The following is a 13,738-nucleotide window of genomic DNA, read 5'->3' on the forward strand; positions in this document are numbered from 1 at the left end:
AAGATGCAAGTGAAAATATGAGTGAAGATGCACTTCAGCTGTGGGACTTTTCTGATTTAATCTTACTGAAGGATAGTTTTTTCCTATCTGGATGACTTTATAGGTCTCCAGTGGCAGAGCAGCCATGAGGATTTCTCTCTGTGTGTCACGTACCTGAGATTGCAGCTCTCAAGTAGAGCTTTCATCGTAGAATTCCTGTCTCGGTAGCTCAGACAGAAAAAAAAAAGTATTTATAACCCAACTGCCTCTTTGAAGTGAGGCAATGAGCGGCTTTCATCCTTCATTTACCCTGCATACTCCTGGGTAGAGTAAATGTCTTGCCGTTCTTAAATAAAGTCAGTGTGCTCGTGTTTCTTTTCTCAAGCTAGGCAGAATCCTTTGTACTTGACTGGCTAACTAGCAGGTTCTCATCCCTAAGAGGTGTAAACCTTTTGCTGTTCCTCGTGTTAACTAACACAGACCACAGTGTGAAGTGCGTTCCACTGATTCTTATATTATCCCTAACTCAGCAAGTTAGCAGACATACCTAATACAAATACTGGTTGCGCAGTACTGGCTCTGGATTGAGTAAGAGAGGGTAAAACTGTAGCTAACCAGTGTAAGGCAAGTCACTTCCAGTGTTTTTCTCCTTGTTATACTGTAGTATTTTCAATGAAAAGAGTCTGGTAGAGGAGTCCTGTTGTCTGTCCCAATTTTTTTTTATATATTTGTGTCTGAAGACAGCTGAAGTTAGGTATGATATTGCAAAATCATTTGGGGTATTTCACTAGGTAGAAGGATGGTTTCCTGCTGCTGCTGATTTTAATGGGAAAATAAGAGCTAGTTATACAATAAAATACCATCTTGAATGGTCAAAAATCTTGTATCAAAAAGGCTTCTTTCTTTTTGTGCTAGAACATGCATTGTCTTCTGTTGTACAAATTCAGGAAGGAGGGGATATGGAATAAACTGAATTTTTTCAGTGTGTGTTGAAATTTCAGATGTTCTAGTGAATTCTAGTGAACTGCATCTCTTCTTTATGGGATATTGTAGTTTGTGACTCACTCTTCCCTCCACTGTTACCTCAGGTAATTCACAGGCAGTCTGTCTCTGTGTTTGCAAGAGGACAGATGAAAACTGTTTGTGGCTGCTGTTTTGGTTATGCTGTAAAGCAGCACTTTGGGACTGTTAAAAAAAAATCTGAAGTGGATTAGCAGTATTTTGACCTTGATACATATCTTTGAACAATTTTAAGAGTCGTGTTACTGTAAACCTGTTACTAAACTTTGGGACTCCGAGTCCTGTGCCCTGGGCAAATTAACTACAAATAGTTCATGTAGCTGCTATCCTACCTGTTTTTTCAGTATTTCTGTTGGAGCAGAGTCAACGGAAACCAACGGGTGCCTATTCCTTATCCACTGTAGCAGGAATGTGGTGAATAGGTATAGTAACGTTTTGAAGTTTTAGAACAAGGCGACATAGAGTTTTGAGTTGCAGCATTTAATTTTGGGGAAGAGCAATAGGATTAAAGTTACCTCTGACCAGCATGAGTGAAAAGTTCTTTATGATAACATAGTAATACAAAGTGCAAGGGCAATTAATTCTTGTATGATGTAGACATGGAAATAATTAACAAGCAAATGTGCGGACACCAGGTGAACTGGAAAATAATACTTTTGATTTTGCACTTCTATGTTTAATCAGTAAAACTTGCTGCATATTAGAGTTTCTAGTACAGAACTACTCAAAGGTTCCTTATTACTGCTGGCAGTAGCAGCTCCTGCCCCCGTGCTAGCTGTCACATGAGGGTGCATTTTGATGCTTGGGCACTGTTCTCTTTTTGCAATAGAAAGCTTCTGAAACTACATTTTGGGAAAGACAGCAACATTGTTGATCGGATGTGGTGAGAAAGAGAAGTTGAGAAAGGTAGTTGTACTTTGCTAAGGAAAAATATTTTTTTAAAAAACAGTGACTTGAAGAGGTAGAGAAGTATTTGTACTTTCATGTCATAAAGAAAACATAGCTGTTGCGAGGGTTTTTTTAACAGATAAGAACTGTAACTTGAATAGCGATCTGGTCTTGTTGATAAAGTGTATATAATGTTCTCATCTGTATAAATGTAGCAATGTAATTATGTCAAGAATCTGCAGGAAGTGTTGCACTCTGTCTCATGGAGAAGACATGGTACTGCTTTTGTTTGTATTGCAATAGTTTCTAAAAGTCTGGGGTGGAGCCTGAATTTCTAACGTGGTTTGTACTCTACAAGCACATAACCAAAGCATTGCTCTACAATTTTTGTTGCATAGAGTTTTAAGATTTTTTTTTTTCAGGTATCTTAAAAAGAGCATCTAGTTTTATTTTTATGGTTATAACTTTCACTTTGCCTAATATTCACACTGATTTTGGTATAAATTTCCTTTGCAGTTTACGTGTGAACTTGGACATGGGTAAGGCAGCCTATGGGTGGATGATTATGAAAGATGACAATATTCCTGGAACAGTTGTTCGAACTAGCACCATACCAGAAGAGTTGGGACGATTAGTTTATTTACTAACGGACAAAACAGGTATATCAGGTTACAATTCTGAAACATGATGACTTTTCTAAAATTTCTAAACTTTATTCTACATTTGAATATGTGAATGTAACAGTAGATGTAGACTGCTGATTTTTATTTCTCAGTAAAATTTTAAGCATGTGCTTGAAAACTTTGTGCCAATGCCGATAGGCTTAGGTAGGCCAATACTTACACATTAAAGTCAGTATTTGGTAGTAATCTGATCTATTCCAGTGGGAACACTCTTGCTGTAGTAACAGAACACTGGGTAGCATTAGTAAGAGTACCATATATCTTATTGTGAAAAGCCTCTGGATTAGCACTCAGGATGCTATTTTATTCATTTCTACTGCAATATTGTTTAATAGTAACAGTTAAGAGTGGCCTTTGAGAAAGCAAATAATTTCCAAAACAACTCATAAGATCAGTCTCCAAAATGACCCCTGTTATCCCCATGAAGTTAGTTGTTCCTTATGTTACAAAGACCAATTCTACAGCTGCTGCATGATTTCATCTTCATAACTGTAGCCTGTTACTGTACCTGACCTAGTACACTGGAAGACCCAGCCCTTACCGGGATCGGAAAGTAGGTAAGTGCGCAAAGAAGAAAGAGCTTGCGCTGTGCTGTTGTCTGCCGTTATGACCGAAACTTGCTACAGTCTTCCCGTGCTCTTAGTTCTAGATGCATTTAAAGTATCTTAAAGTTTATTTCGGGAAATATCACAATAAATAACAAGCTAAATTCTGAAGCAAATACGGTATTTCTTTTCCTTTCTTGGTTCTTTCTCGGTTAGAATGAATCAGTTCTGGTAGACATGCTATTTTTTTAAGAAGCTGAACTTTTGAACTAGGAAAGTTGTTTCTCAAACAGCTGAAGACATTTTTTAGTGGTTTTAAGTAAAATATAGTTCAAAAAGGTGAGAAAGCATTTGGGGGGAAGGGACAGGGGTTGGTCTATGTTCAAAGATCATAATACACAGTTTACATCTCTTTCTACTGGAAATAATTCCACATTCCCTCCCATGATGAACACGTACTGCATATTTTGAAATTAAATGTAAATTTAATGTATTCACGTTTTGAAAACACACTTTTTTTTTTTTTTCCTTCTGGTACATATGTTACCCTATATACTTCTGAATGCTGTTCTGTATTGTAGAAGATAAAGACAACTGCCACCTTCTTTCTTAGCATGTAGAAAAGCGTATTGTTAATTATAGTGTGGTAATTCTTCAAAGCAAGTGAACAATTCTTCTTTTAACAAGTTTTATTTCAGTTAGCTAATGATTTGTATGCTATTTGAAGCTGCTTATTGATTTTAATTGCACCCTTCATCATGATAATTTATGTAACTTCGAGTGCTGTCTCATCGAAGGCTTAAAATACGTAATTTACAACATATGTTTGGAAAAAGTGAAGTGTGTTCAAAAATAATGAATTTTCAAAACAATGCAGTAGACTTCATTCGCCTAAAGCACTACTTTGTAAGGAAAACCACCATATACTTCTTAAACTTTTCTGATAGAGAATTCAGTTACCATACCAAACTAGAAATGCAGTTTCTGCTGAGGTATTCTGCTTACAGTTAGACAGCACTGAAAATTTTGAGGCTTGCTAAATAAAATCCTAACAGTTCATTCACCCGACTCTACAATGGAGGAACTGTATTCTGACTCTGGTGACCATCTTATATTCTGAGGCACAGGGATTAGCGTGCTATCTATTTTTCCTCAAGGTGTAGGTACCTACTACCCTGTTTGAAAAAGAAAAAAAAAAAAAAAAAGCGGCTGCAGTTCTACTTCTAGAAAGACAACCAATACACTTAACCTAATACGAGAGTAATTAAAAACAAAGTTTTTCTCCTTAAATTTAGTGATACTGGGGTTTTCAAAGCAAAATACTGTGTTACATCTATGAAGCTTTGACAGGATATGTTTATTGACTTGCATATACAAAGAGAACCAACCTTGGTTTGCTTCTAGTTGTTTTGTTGTTGGTTTTTTTTTTCAACCCACATCATGCCACTTGCTGCAATCATAGTAGTTCTGTTTAATTTTAAGAAGAAGCACTTGTATTCTGGCCTTTCAGAGTGCATACTTAAAAGGGGTTTAAAAGGCTTTTACCAGCAAATATGTTTATGAATAGTTTGGAAGATTGCTGTCATTCAACCTCAAAGGCTTTTCAGAGCACTAAAGTCTACTGGGTTCTGGAGGAAGGTCTGAATCTATAAGTTAATGATGTAAAAATGAAAATAAAAGCAGTATTCTAGGGCAGTAGTTCCAAAATGTTTTGGACTAACAGTAAGCTGTCTTACCCTATGCTCTTTTATCCAAGTGTTAGCTGAGAGCTGATATAAGTGAAAATAAGCCTGGAGCCCAACAGACATCACCCGCTTTGGAACACGGACCGTGGCCTTGCAGACCACACCGTTCTTCAGTTTGCGATGGGAAACACTGCTCAATTTTATTAGTCTTAAATGCCCTGCAAATTTTAAACTATTTTAAATTCTGGACTAAGATGTAGCCAATGTACCTTTTACCCGAGTATATCAGTAGTTGCTTCTGGTTTCCTTTCCTGAATACATTTGGTCTCATTCTGCATTTCATCATAAATGTGAAACATACTGTTGGGTAATGAACAGAATCTGTGCAGTTAATCCATCCTTGCCATTGCATGCTTATACACTGTTCATGAGTGCTGACTTCCGTACTTTCTTGCTTGATTTTTCAGTTCTAGTCATATAAACCAGTTGATTCTGTTCTTCTGTCCACTTAAGGCTTGGCTGTCAGAGGAGAGAGAAGAGAGCCAGTTTTGTAGCTGTCTGTCCATGTAGGTGCTACTAAAAAGCAGGACTAAAAGGCTGGTCTAGTTAAGTGTAAACAGGTGAAGTTTTTCTCAGTGTTGAAAATGAAAGGGAATCCAGAGAACCGTCTGAAAAAATCTTATATTGTGGCCCAAGCTTCACTGGAAATGATTGAGAATTAGTTGTTGAGTCTAAGGAGCATTGCATTACTAACGTAATTGCAAGGTAGTCCTTTGTATGATTGTAAATTGGGTTTGTGCTTCATCAATAAGCTTTTTGACAAGAAGCGTCCATCACAGTAGCTCTCTCATTTGCCACAGTAGAATAGAAAATGAAGTATCCCAATAATTGCATTATAGTTTCCTTATTGTGGGACAAGAAAGCAATGTGGTATAATTAGGTTTGATTGGAGTGCATGTTTCCGGTAAGATCTGAAATTAATGATGTTGCTATAGTGACACATCTGCGGCCACCAGTGCGTGAAACATAAAGTAATTCATTCGACAAGAGAAGACATCTGTTAACTGCAAGGATGCAGAGCATATTGACACTGACCAGAAATACTAGACTTTATGTGATAAATGAACAAATGATGCTGAAACAGGAGGACAGATAATTTGTACTTAATCTGCTGGGAGAACTTTAATCTTCTCACTGGTTGCATTTGACAATGCCATTGTTTAAAGAACAATGCTGCAGAGAACTCATAAATTTTAAAACTTAACTCAGGGTGCAGCCTATTAAAGCAATACATTAATTCCTTTGTTAGGGAGTTTTTATCTTCATGTAGAACAAAGCCATTACTAAAAACACCCACTAAAACAACAGGTTTTTTAGGACTCACATTTTAATTATAGCATCCATTACCCAAAATGCCATGTTGTTTGGACTGGAATCACATACAAGTTTGACAGAAAGGCGTCATCCGTTATGGCGGGGAGGGAGGGGGGAACGCAGTTACGGGGGAGCAGTTTCCAGCATTTTCCAAGGGCAGCTGACCATGGTATCTCATCCTCTTTGGGGTACAAAAAGATAATCAGGAAACAAAAGTACAAATATTTGGCAATATTTATTGAACATTTTTGTTGCTTAGGGTGTGGGATGGCAAACCTTCTGTTCATGACAACTACCAGAGTGTTCAGTTAAAACAAACACGTAGTCTTCCAAGCGTAGTTATTTACTAATGCATGCGCTTGTATTTGAGTTCTGTAATTAACATTTTAGCGGGTGTTTGGACCAAATGAGATACTTAACAGATATAATAGTTGAACAGATGCATAGAGCAATGGGATTCTTGATTTTCTGGGAGAGCCTTGTGTTAGAGGTTGGTGTGTGTGGGCTTTTTCATTAAATGTGTCTAATGTAATGTACTAGTGAACTTCGGTAATTTTTTCTGAAAATGAATCTTTTAAGGTATACTTTTATTGAGTCTTTATCTGTTCAGCATCAGCTACCACAGAGAAGGAGTAATGAAAAAAAAAATGCTGATGGAACATCTCCTCACTTCACTTTGATGGATACATATTCACACAATTGCCCTTACACTTCCTCTGCCTCTGATTTTTAGTACCACTAAGATTACAGGGTGAGTAGAGCAGACTAGGAATGGAAAGTTTTGGTGGCGAGATCCTGCAGGAAGCTTCCAGACATGCACTCAGAGTAGACCAGTCAGAGGAATCCTTACTTTGTGGCTTGGGTTGGACTCCCATCGGCTGAAAATACACAGTGTATCCGATGAGTATGGATGTTGCTCTTAGACGTTGCTGCTCTTCTTGTGGGAGGCAGAAGGTGCAGAGGAGATAGCTGCTGCCATCCGTAGCTGTGTTATCTGTTACCTCTGCTGTTCCCTTCTGCCCAGGAAAGAATAAACATATCTCAGCTCTCTTGGTCTTTGCCCTCATTCTTAATGGGTTGTGCTGGGGTTTGCTTGGTTTCAGGTTTTGTGGTAGTGATGTTTATGGTCTGTTGGTAAGTGGAGCAGCTGAGTGAGCAGACGCTGTTCCATGTATGTGTTTACCATGACTTTTTTCTTTTTACGTTCTATACCAGATTATATTTTTTTCCAGTGTTCATAGAAATAATTTGCATCTCCAGATTATTGCCAACAGTCTAATTATTAAGAGCGTTGGGCCCCGTCTGCCTTAAAGTTTCCGTAGAAATGTTCACTTTTACACTGACTTTTTATCTGTTTAATCAAATAGCTCAAAGTACTACTATTTCACAGAAGTTACTCACCCTCTAAATTTCTCATAAAACTATTAATTCGTCTGCTGTACATATTTTCTTGCTTTTTTGTTTTGGCCTTTTTAGACTGTTGGTATTGGTCCAAATTGCCATCTAGTAATATAGGATGAGAAAGATCTGCATCTGCTTCTCAGAAACAAAATAAAAAAACTACTGCTCTGTTGTGAATCACATCTGTTGCCACCCAAGGAATGATGCCTTCAGGACTTTTTCCTTAGAAATTAATTTCCTCTTTGCCTGCTTTACTCTGTGTTTAATGATTCAATTGTAGGGAAGGGGGAAAAAAAAAAAAAAAAAGAAAGAAAAGAAAAGAAAAAGCCCTTGACTTCATTAAAGAACATACTAAATTTTTCTTTGGCAGTTGTATACTAACTTTTTGTCAGGATATTTTCTGTGTATGGTACCTGCATTCCAGAGCAAAGTTTAACAATGTATAATAGTAGTAGTAGATCATACATTGATTAGCATAATTTCTAGAAGCTTTTCTAAAATAATCTTTATCTAATGACTCTTTATATTAGCAATGTCCTGAAAGCGTGGAATTGATAAGTAGGTCTTGAAAAAGCATTATTAAAAATAGAAAGCTGTTTCACTGTTATTTAGTACTTACCACCTTGAGCAGACTAGAAAGCTCAGTTTTGGGTTATTTTTCATTCCTAAAGTGGGCTGTATTAGAAAATCTACCTCTAGATATTTGAAGGGCTTAAATTTGGGGGGCATAAAGTAAGAGATGTGTTGTTTTTTCAAGGTGTACTTGTCTTCAACTAAAAGACTAAAATTGAAGACAGAACTGCTGCTAAAATTTTAATGTGACTGTCACCATGTAATATTTGGAACAAGTTATTGGGAATGTTTCTGTCCCATTTTGGTGTTTCATTCATTAGGAGAATTTTAGAAATACAGCTTTCATAAATACAGCTACCAATGTTTGTCTAATAATACATCAGAATTATTGTGACACTTGTTGAAAGCCTTACACTAGTCTTAAGAAGCATGAGCAAACTGTAATTGTTGTTTCTTGTCTTCTTCCTTTTTTTTTTTAATTTATTTTTTTGGATTACAATTTTGTGTAGCAGGTACAGGTGGTTTTGCAGCCTCTTTTCATGTGTCATAGATGTTTCCTATTTCTGTAGCTGATAAAAAAGGTTCATTTAAGCGTAATATAGAAGATGCAAATACTGAATCAGGATTGCTGGAATGTGTATTTCTGTCTTTACAAGTTGATTCTTCTTCCTCAGCCATTTTTCCTAAACCCCCTTCCCTGGCTCCTGATTTTTGCAAGATAGGAAAATCCATACTTTTCTACTCAGAAGCTTTTCTTCTCTGCTTGCTGAGAAGGGGCTGGCAGGGCACACACAAATTTTCCACCTATCTACCTTTCCCTCACCAAGCATGATTTGGAGTTGGACTGATTTAATGGTGTCAGAAGAAATAATCTTTCCATATAATAATCATAGGGCTAATTTTGTTTCCTGCTTAGTTTTTTCCCAAGCAGCAATTACAGAACTAGTGGGAAGTGGGCTTGACAGTTGCCTGCTGTCTCAAGTTTTGAGTAGCATTTAGTTTCACAACTCCTAGGGAGTATTTATTTTAATTCAAAGGCTTGGCAAAGCTAAGGGCAGTGAGAAGATATTAGCGTGCCTGAGAAGTAGGGAAGGTGATGCAGATTTACTTGGAAATTTCTTGCAGTAAACATTATTGAACAAAGTGGGTGGGTTTGGTTTTTGTTTTGTTTTTTTTTTTTTAGAAATGGAGATTTTAGTCACTCATGTTTGTTAGTGGAAACTTTGATGTTTCTCATGTGCAAACTGGAGATTGCATTTCTCTATAATTAAAGTAAAAAATTTAATCAACAAATTTAAGAAAAGGACTCAAAGTACAGCTTTCTAAAGGCAGAAGTAATTTCTCATAGTTTTATAAGACTACGGTAAAAACAAAATAATCTTCTTAGCCCTTGTATAAAAGTAACCAAAAATTTCTGACTTGCTAATTCTAGAGATCAGGAACTTTGTCTTCCTGGGTTGTTTTTCAACCTTGGGAATATTCTAATTCTCATGTGAATTTTTTATAATGTTATGCATATGTTGTGGAAAATTTATGCATTTCACATAAGCCTTGTTTTAAATATTTTTTTAAAATTCAAATAATATGACTGTAGAAAAAAAAAAAAAAACCTCAGCAACACATAAGTAAAAACAAATGGGAAGTCTAATTTTTTTAAATGGTAAAGGGGCAATTTGGAATGATCATCTAGTGCTGGTAGTACAGGAAACCATGATTTGATAGTTAAGTATGAGATGAAGTGTCACTGCACAGAGATTACCAGGGAGTAGGAGTGGTAGACATCTCAAATGTAACTGAGAAAGACGTGAGACTTCTACAGCCCTGCCGAATCTTTGAAGATCACTAGTGGTTCTTTCCCATCAGATGCTTAAACTGGATGCTAACTGTCCAAACAGTTCTGTTTTCCAGATAGTAATTATAGCATATGTCATGCTCTTAGTCTTCTCTCCTTCTGTGGCTTGCTGTGTGTTTTGACATACTGGGACAAAGATGTGATATAAAAATAGTCTAGATAAATAAAATTAATATGAAATATTTTATGCTGCAATTTTTATTTATAGATAATTATCATATGCTCCATATTAAAAATACTGTAGAAGCTTCAAGAATGCCACTTTTAGTACTGTGTTGTGTTTATATATTTTTTTTATCATCAGATTTAGGTATGTTAGTGGCCCAAAACTGTGTGGTTAAATATAGGAATAGCCTTATACTATATTAATTTCATTTTGTCTGAGTAACCACAGAAAAAAAAAAAATTTTAGGAAGGGCCGTTATCAGCATAATCTTTTGTGAGCTGACGATGGGAGGCTGGGCAGTGGTGACCTCTCTCTCCTGACATGCCCCATGATGGAAAGCTGAAGCCCCCACCCCTCAATTAGAGCTTTTCCAAACCAGAGGCTGGAAGTAGTTGGCAGAGGTGGACGCACAGTGTCAGTCTGTGACTGACACCCTGTAGTTTCTTACAAATGTGAAGTGAGCGCTGGAAACACAGATTTTGTTCAATCTGGCTTATTCCAGCTGGAGGCTGAATCTGTCACGTTTGGAAGTGATGTGTTCGGGCTCAGTGAATTCCTCTGGATAACCCTGAAGGTGCCCGCTTGCCAGAGTGTCTGCCTGTGCACAGGGAGCGCGGGATATATATATGAATTTGGGGAGTGGGTTGGTTGGTTTGTTTTTGTTTTGTTTTGTTTTTAATTTAGGTTTTCTGATACATGGTGCAAACTCTTGCATTGGCTTTTGAGTCAGTTCCATCCACATACTGCATTTTTCTGTCTTTCATATGAAAAGTTTTTGTCTTTTTATGAGCTTGTGTGTTGGCAGAATCAGCTTGAAGGTGGAAGAAGTGATTTCTTCTAGTACGACTAACCCTGATCTTTCTCTACAAACATTCCTTTCATTAACTAAACAGATGCTAACTCATAATTCATTCCTTCTTTCCAAAAGAACGATTTGAGGAGGGGAGGGGGAAAGGTTGTAGCCTTATGGTGCTTTTTGCTGCTTTGTGATATACTCATTCTTTATTACAGGAACACTTACACAGAATGAGATGATATTTAAACGCCTCCACCTAGGGACTGTGTCCTATGGAACAGACACAATGGATGAAATTCAGAATCATATTATAAACTCTTATTCACAGGTATCTCATTTCATAAGTTATTTACCTTTATTAGTGAGACCTTTTTTTAACAGCATCGAAGTATTGTTGCTACTGATTATGTCTAGGAATTTGAGATGCTATGCAAGTTCTCTCATTTGTAGGTATCTCTTAACAGATATGATGAAAGTGAAAAATGTGAGACAGTACGTAGTTCTCTCCTGATTCTGAAGTTCCTTGCAATACCCATTTAAAGGAGTTTACGTTTTTATTCCCCACTAGCAGAAACCTGTGTTAACCTGTCTGTGCAGTGTGTTTTTTCTCCTGCCAAGTCTTCTAAGAGTAAGCTATTAATTACTGAGACTACAAATCACGAGTAAGCGTCCAGAACAAGACGAACAGAATTATATCTTTGAAGACACTCATCAAGAATAGCCATCGAAAAGCTCCTTTAATTGGTATAACTAAAAAATAAAATAAAAAAAATAGTTGTGAAAAGAAAATCTATGAAGGATTATCTAAAAAAGTGTTTTTAAAAAAATTAAGATGATTGCAAGCAGCGTAAAACAGGGCGGGAGAAGGATAGAAATCTGCATATTGCATGAGAGTGAAGTGTTCTGGTGATACATAAGAGTGCTTGGCCTGGAAAGTGTATGAGAGGTTTGTGACTCCCTGTCTGTCTGTGGTTCGGTTGTGGGATGGAGGAAGATGGAATTCTGCAAGCATCATGTGCATCTCCCATGTATGTAAGCTACTTGGGTGCTTTCTGCAAACCTTTTTAAGCACCTGATTCTATTCTGAGATGAGGAAGGATATTTTACTTTTTATTTCGATTCTTTGAAACAAACAAACAAAAAAAAAAAACTGACAAGAGGAATTAAAAGATAGGTTAACTAGTATTTCCATATGTTGCATAAAGTATGATAATAAAACTTTATATAAAAGTTCTTTTCTATTGTTAACTTGCATACACAATCATGACTGGCTGACCCAGTTAAGTTTGTAGACCGATGTTGAGTGTGTCCTCTTTTCCTTCTTTAAAAGGATTGTAGGATCAACAACTGATTTGAGTCTTTACTTGTGCTGTGTTTTGAACTACGACTCCCTTCTCATTTGCTAAAAGTAAAAATTAAAAGGCAGCTGTTTGACACCACACTGGACTCAGTTAATATTATGTAGCTTTTGGGAAGAGAGGCAGAGGAGAAAGCAGTGAATAAGCAATTTGTGTTATAAGTTTTTGATCTGCAACTTCAATTTCTGTATTATTTCCCATTTAAACAACATATCCACTTCTTGAATTCCTTTTCCTTGGATAAATCTATTTCAGCTTAATTCTTAGTAGGTATAGCCGTGAACAGTAACAGAGATGCAATCGTATGTCTTGGAAATGGTATGGAGCTCTTTTACCCAAAAGTGAGCAGTCCAAATTTGGTAACAGAATGGATTACTGAAAGTAGTTGCTACCTGACTGTATTTATAAAAATCACCCAAACAAAAATAATTTTGTTATAATGGGTGTTTGGGATATTCACAGTAACAACTGTAGCAATAACTAACTGACAGTCTTAAGCTGGCACACCTAGGTCGGACTGAGTTTGCCAACTAAGAACCAGTCTTCTAGAGGAGGCATACTTATTAACACTGTTTTCGCATTTTGCAGTTGAGTATGCTACCTGGAAAGAATTGCATAATTCATGGAATTCTTACTTGCTTAAAGCTTTTACTAGTTTGTTGTAGAATCTCATGAATAGTACCCGTCGTTAATTAAGTTTTTAATAACTGTAACATATTTGGCACTGACATTTTTAAAAAATCAAGAAATGTGAGGGAAGCTTTCCTTTTTTTCAGCTGTGGGGGAAGATTTCCCAAATCTAGGTTTGCTGTTAGTAGGGGATGAAAAGAACTTTCTTGGAACACCTTTTTTTTTTTAAGTTTTATATAATACTACTTGACGTTTAAATAATGCTTAGATTATGCGTGTGTTGGTAGCAGCACTTTAAAACAGAAAAATGAAGGAGTCTTAGTAAAAAAACAAGCAACTATTAAACAATTGTTTCAGTCTGAAAAAGTATGGTGCGGTTTTTATTTAATCTATAATAGAAGCTGCCAGTTATCTAGGCAGTGGTTCTTGTGTGACATTGATTTTATCCCTTGTTTGTGTTCTGCTTTATTATTACAGTGGACCTACTAGACTATTGTCATCTTAATGTAACACACAAATCTATTATAACCTGATTATATTTCCCCACTGGAAGCATTTTGTGATAGAGGGCATAATCTTTAATGGAATTTGTGTGAAATTAAATTATACAAGCATCAATAAACATAACATAATTCAGAAGGAGTAAATCAGCTTAATTTATTTGCGGCTGTAATGGCATCAGCGTTAGCAGAATGCAAATGCAGAGGTTTAAAGCAGTAGCTGAAAAGCAGTGCCAGATGAACAGAAAGTTAAACCCTTTATTAGACAACACTGTAATTTGATGGGCA

General features: G+C 36.5%; 1 protein-coding gene across 3 annotated transcripts in view; it reads left to right on the forward strand.

The window, feature by feature from the left end:
• ATP9B (ATPase phospholipid transporting 9B (putative)) overlaps positions 1-13,738 on the forward strand; it is a 166,512-nt gene that overhangs the window by 119,621 nt on the left and 33,153 nt on the right. For all 3 annotated transcript variants that reach the window (XM_032998843.2, XM_032998844.2, XM_032998845.2), the window contains 2 exons: positions 2,404-2,546; positions 11,178-11,290. In XM_032998843.2, the coding sequence (XP_032854734.2) occupies positions 2,404-2,546; positions 11,178-11,290 (256 nt within the window). The remainder of the gene's footprint in view (positions 1-2,403; positions 2,547-11,177; positions 11,291-13,738) is intronic.

The sequence above is a fragment of the Tyto alba genome, unplaced genomic scaffold (genome assembly GCF_018691265.1).
Source record: "Tyto alba isolate M040663 unplaced genomic scaffold, T.alba_DEE_v4.0 Super-Scaffold_48, whole genome shotgun sequence".
NCBI lineage: Eukaryota > Metazoa > Chordata > Aves > Strigiformes > Tytonidae > Tyto > Tyto alba.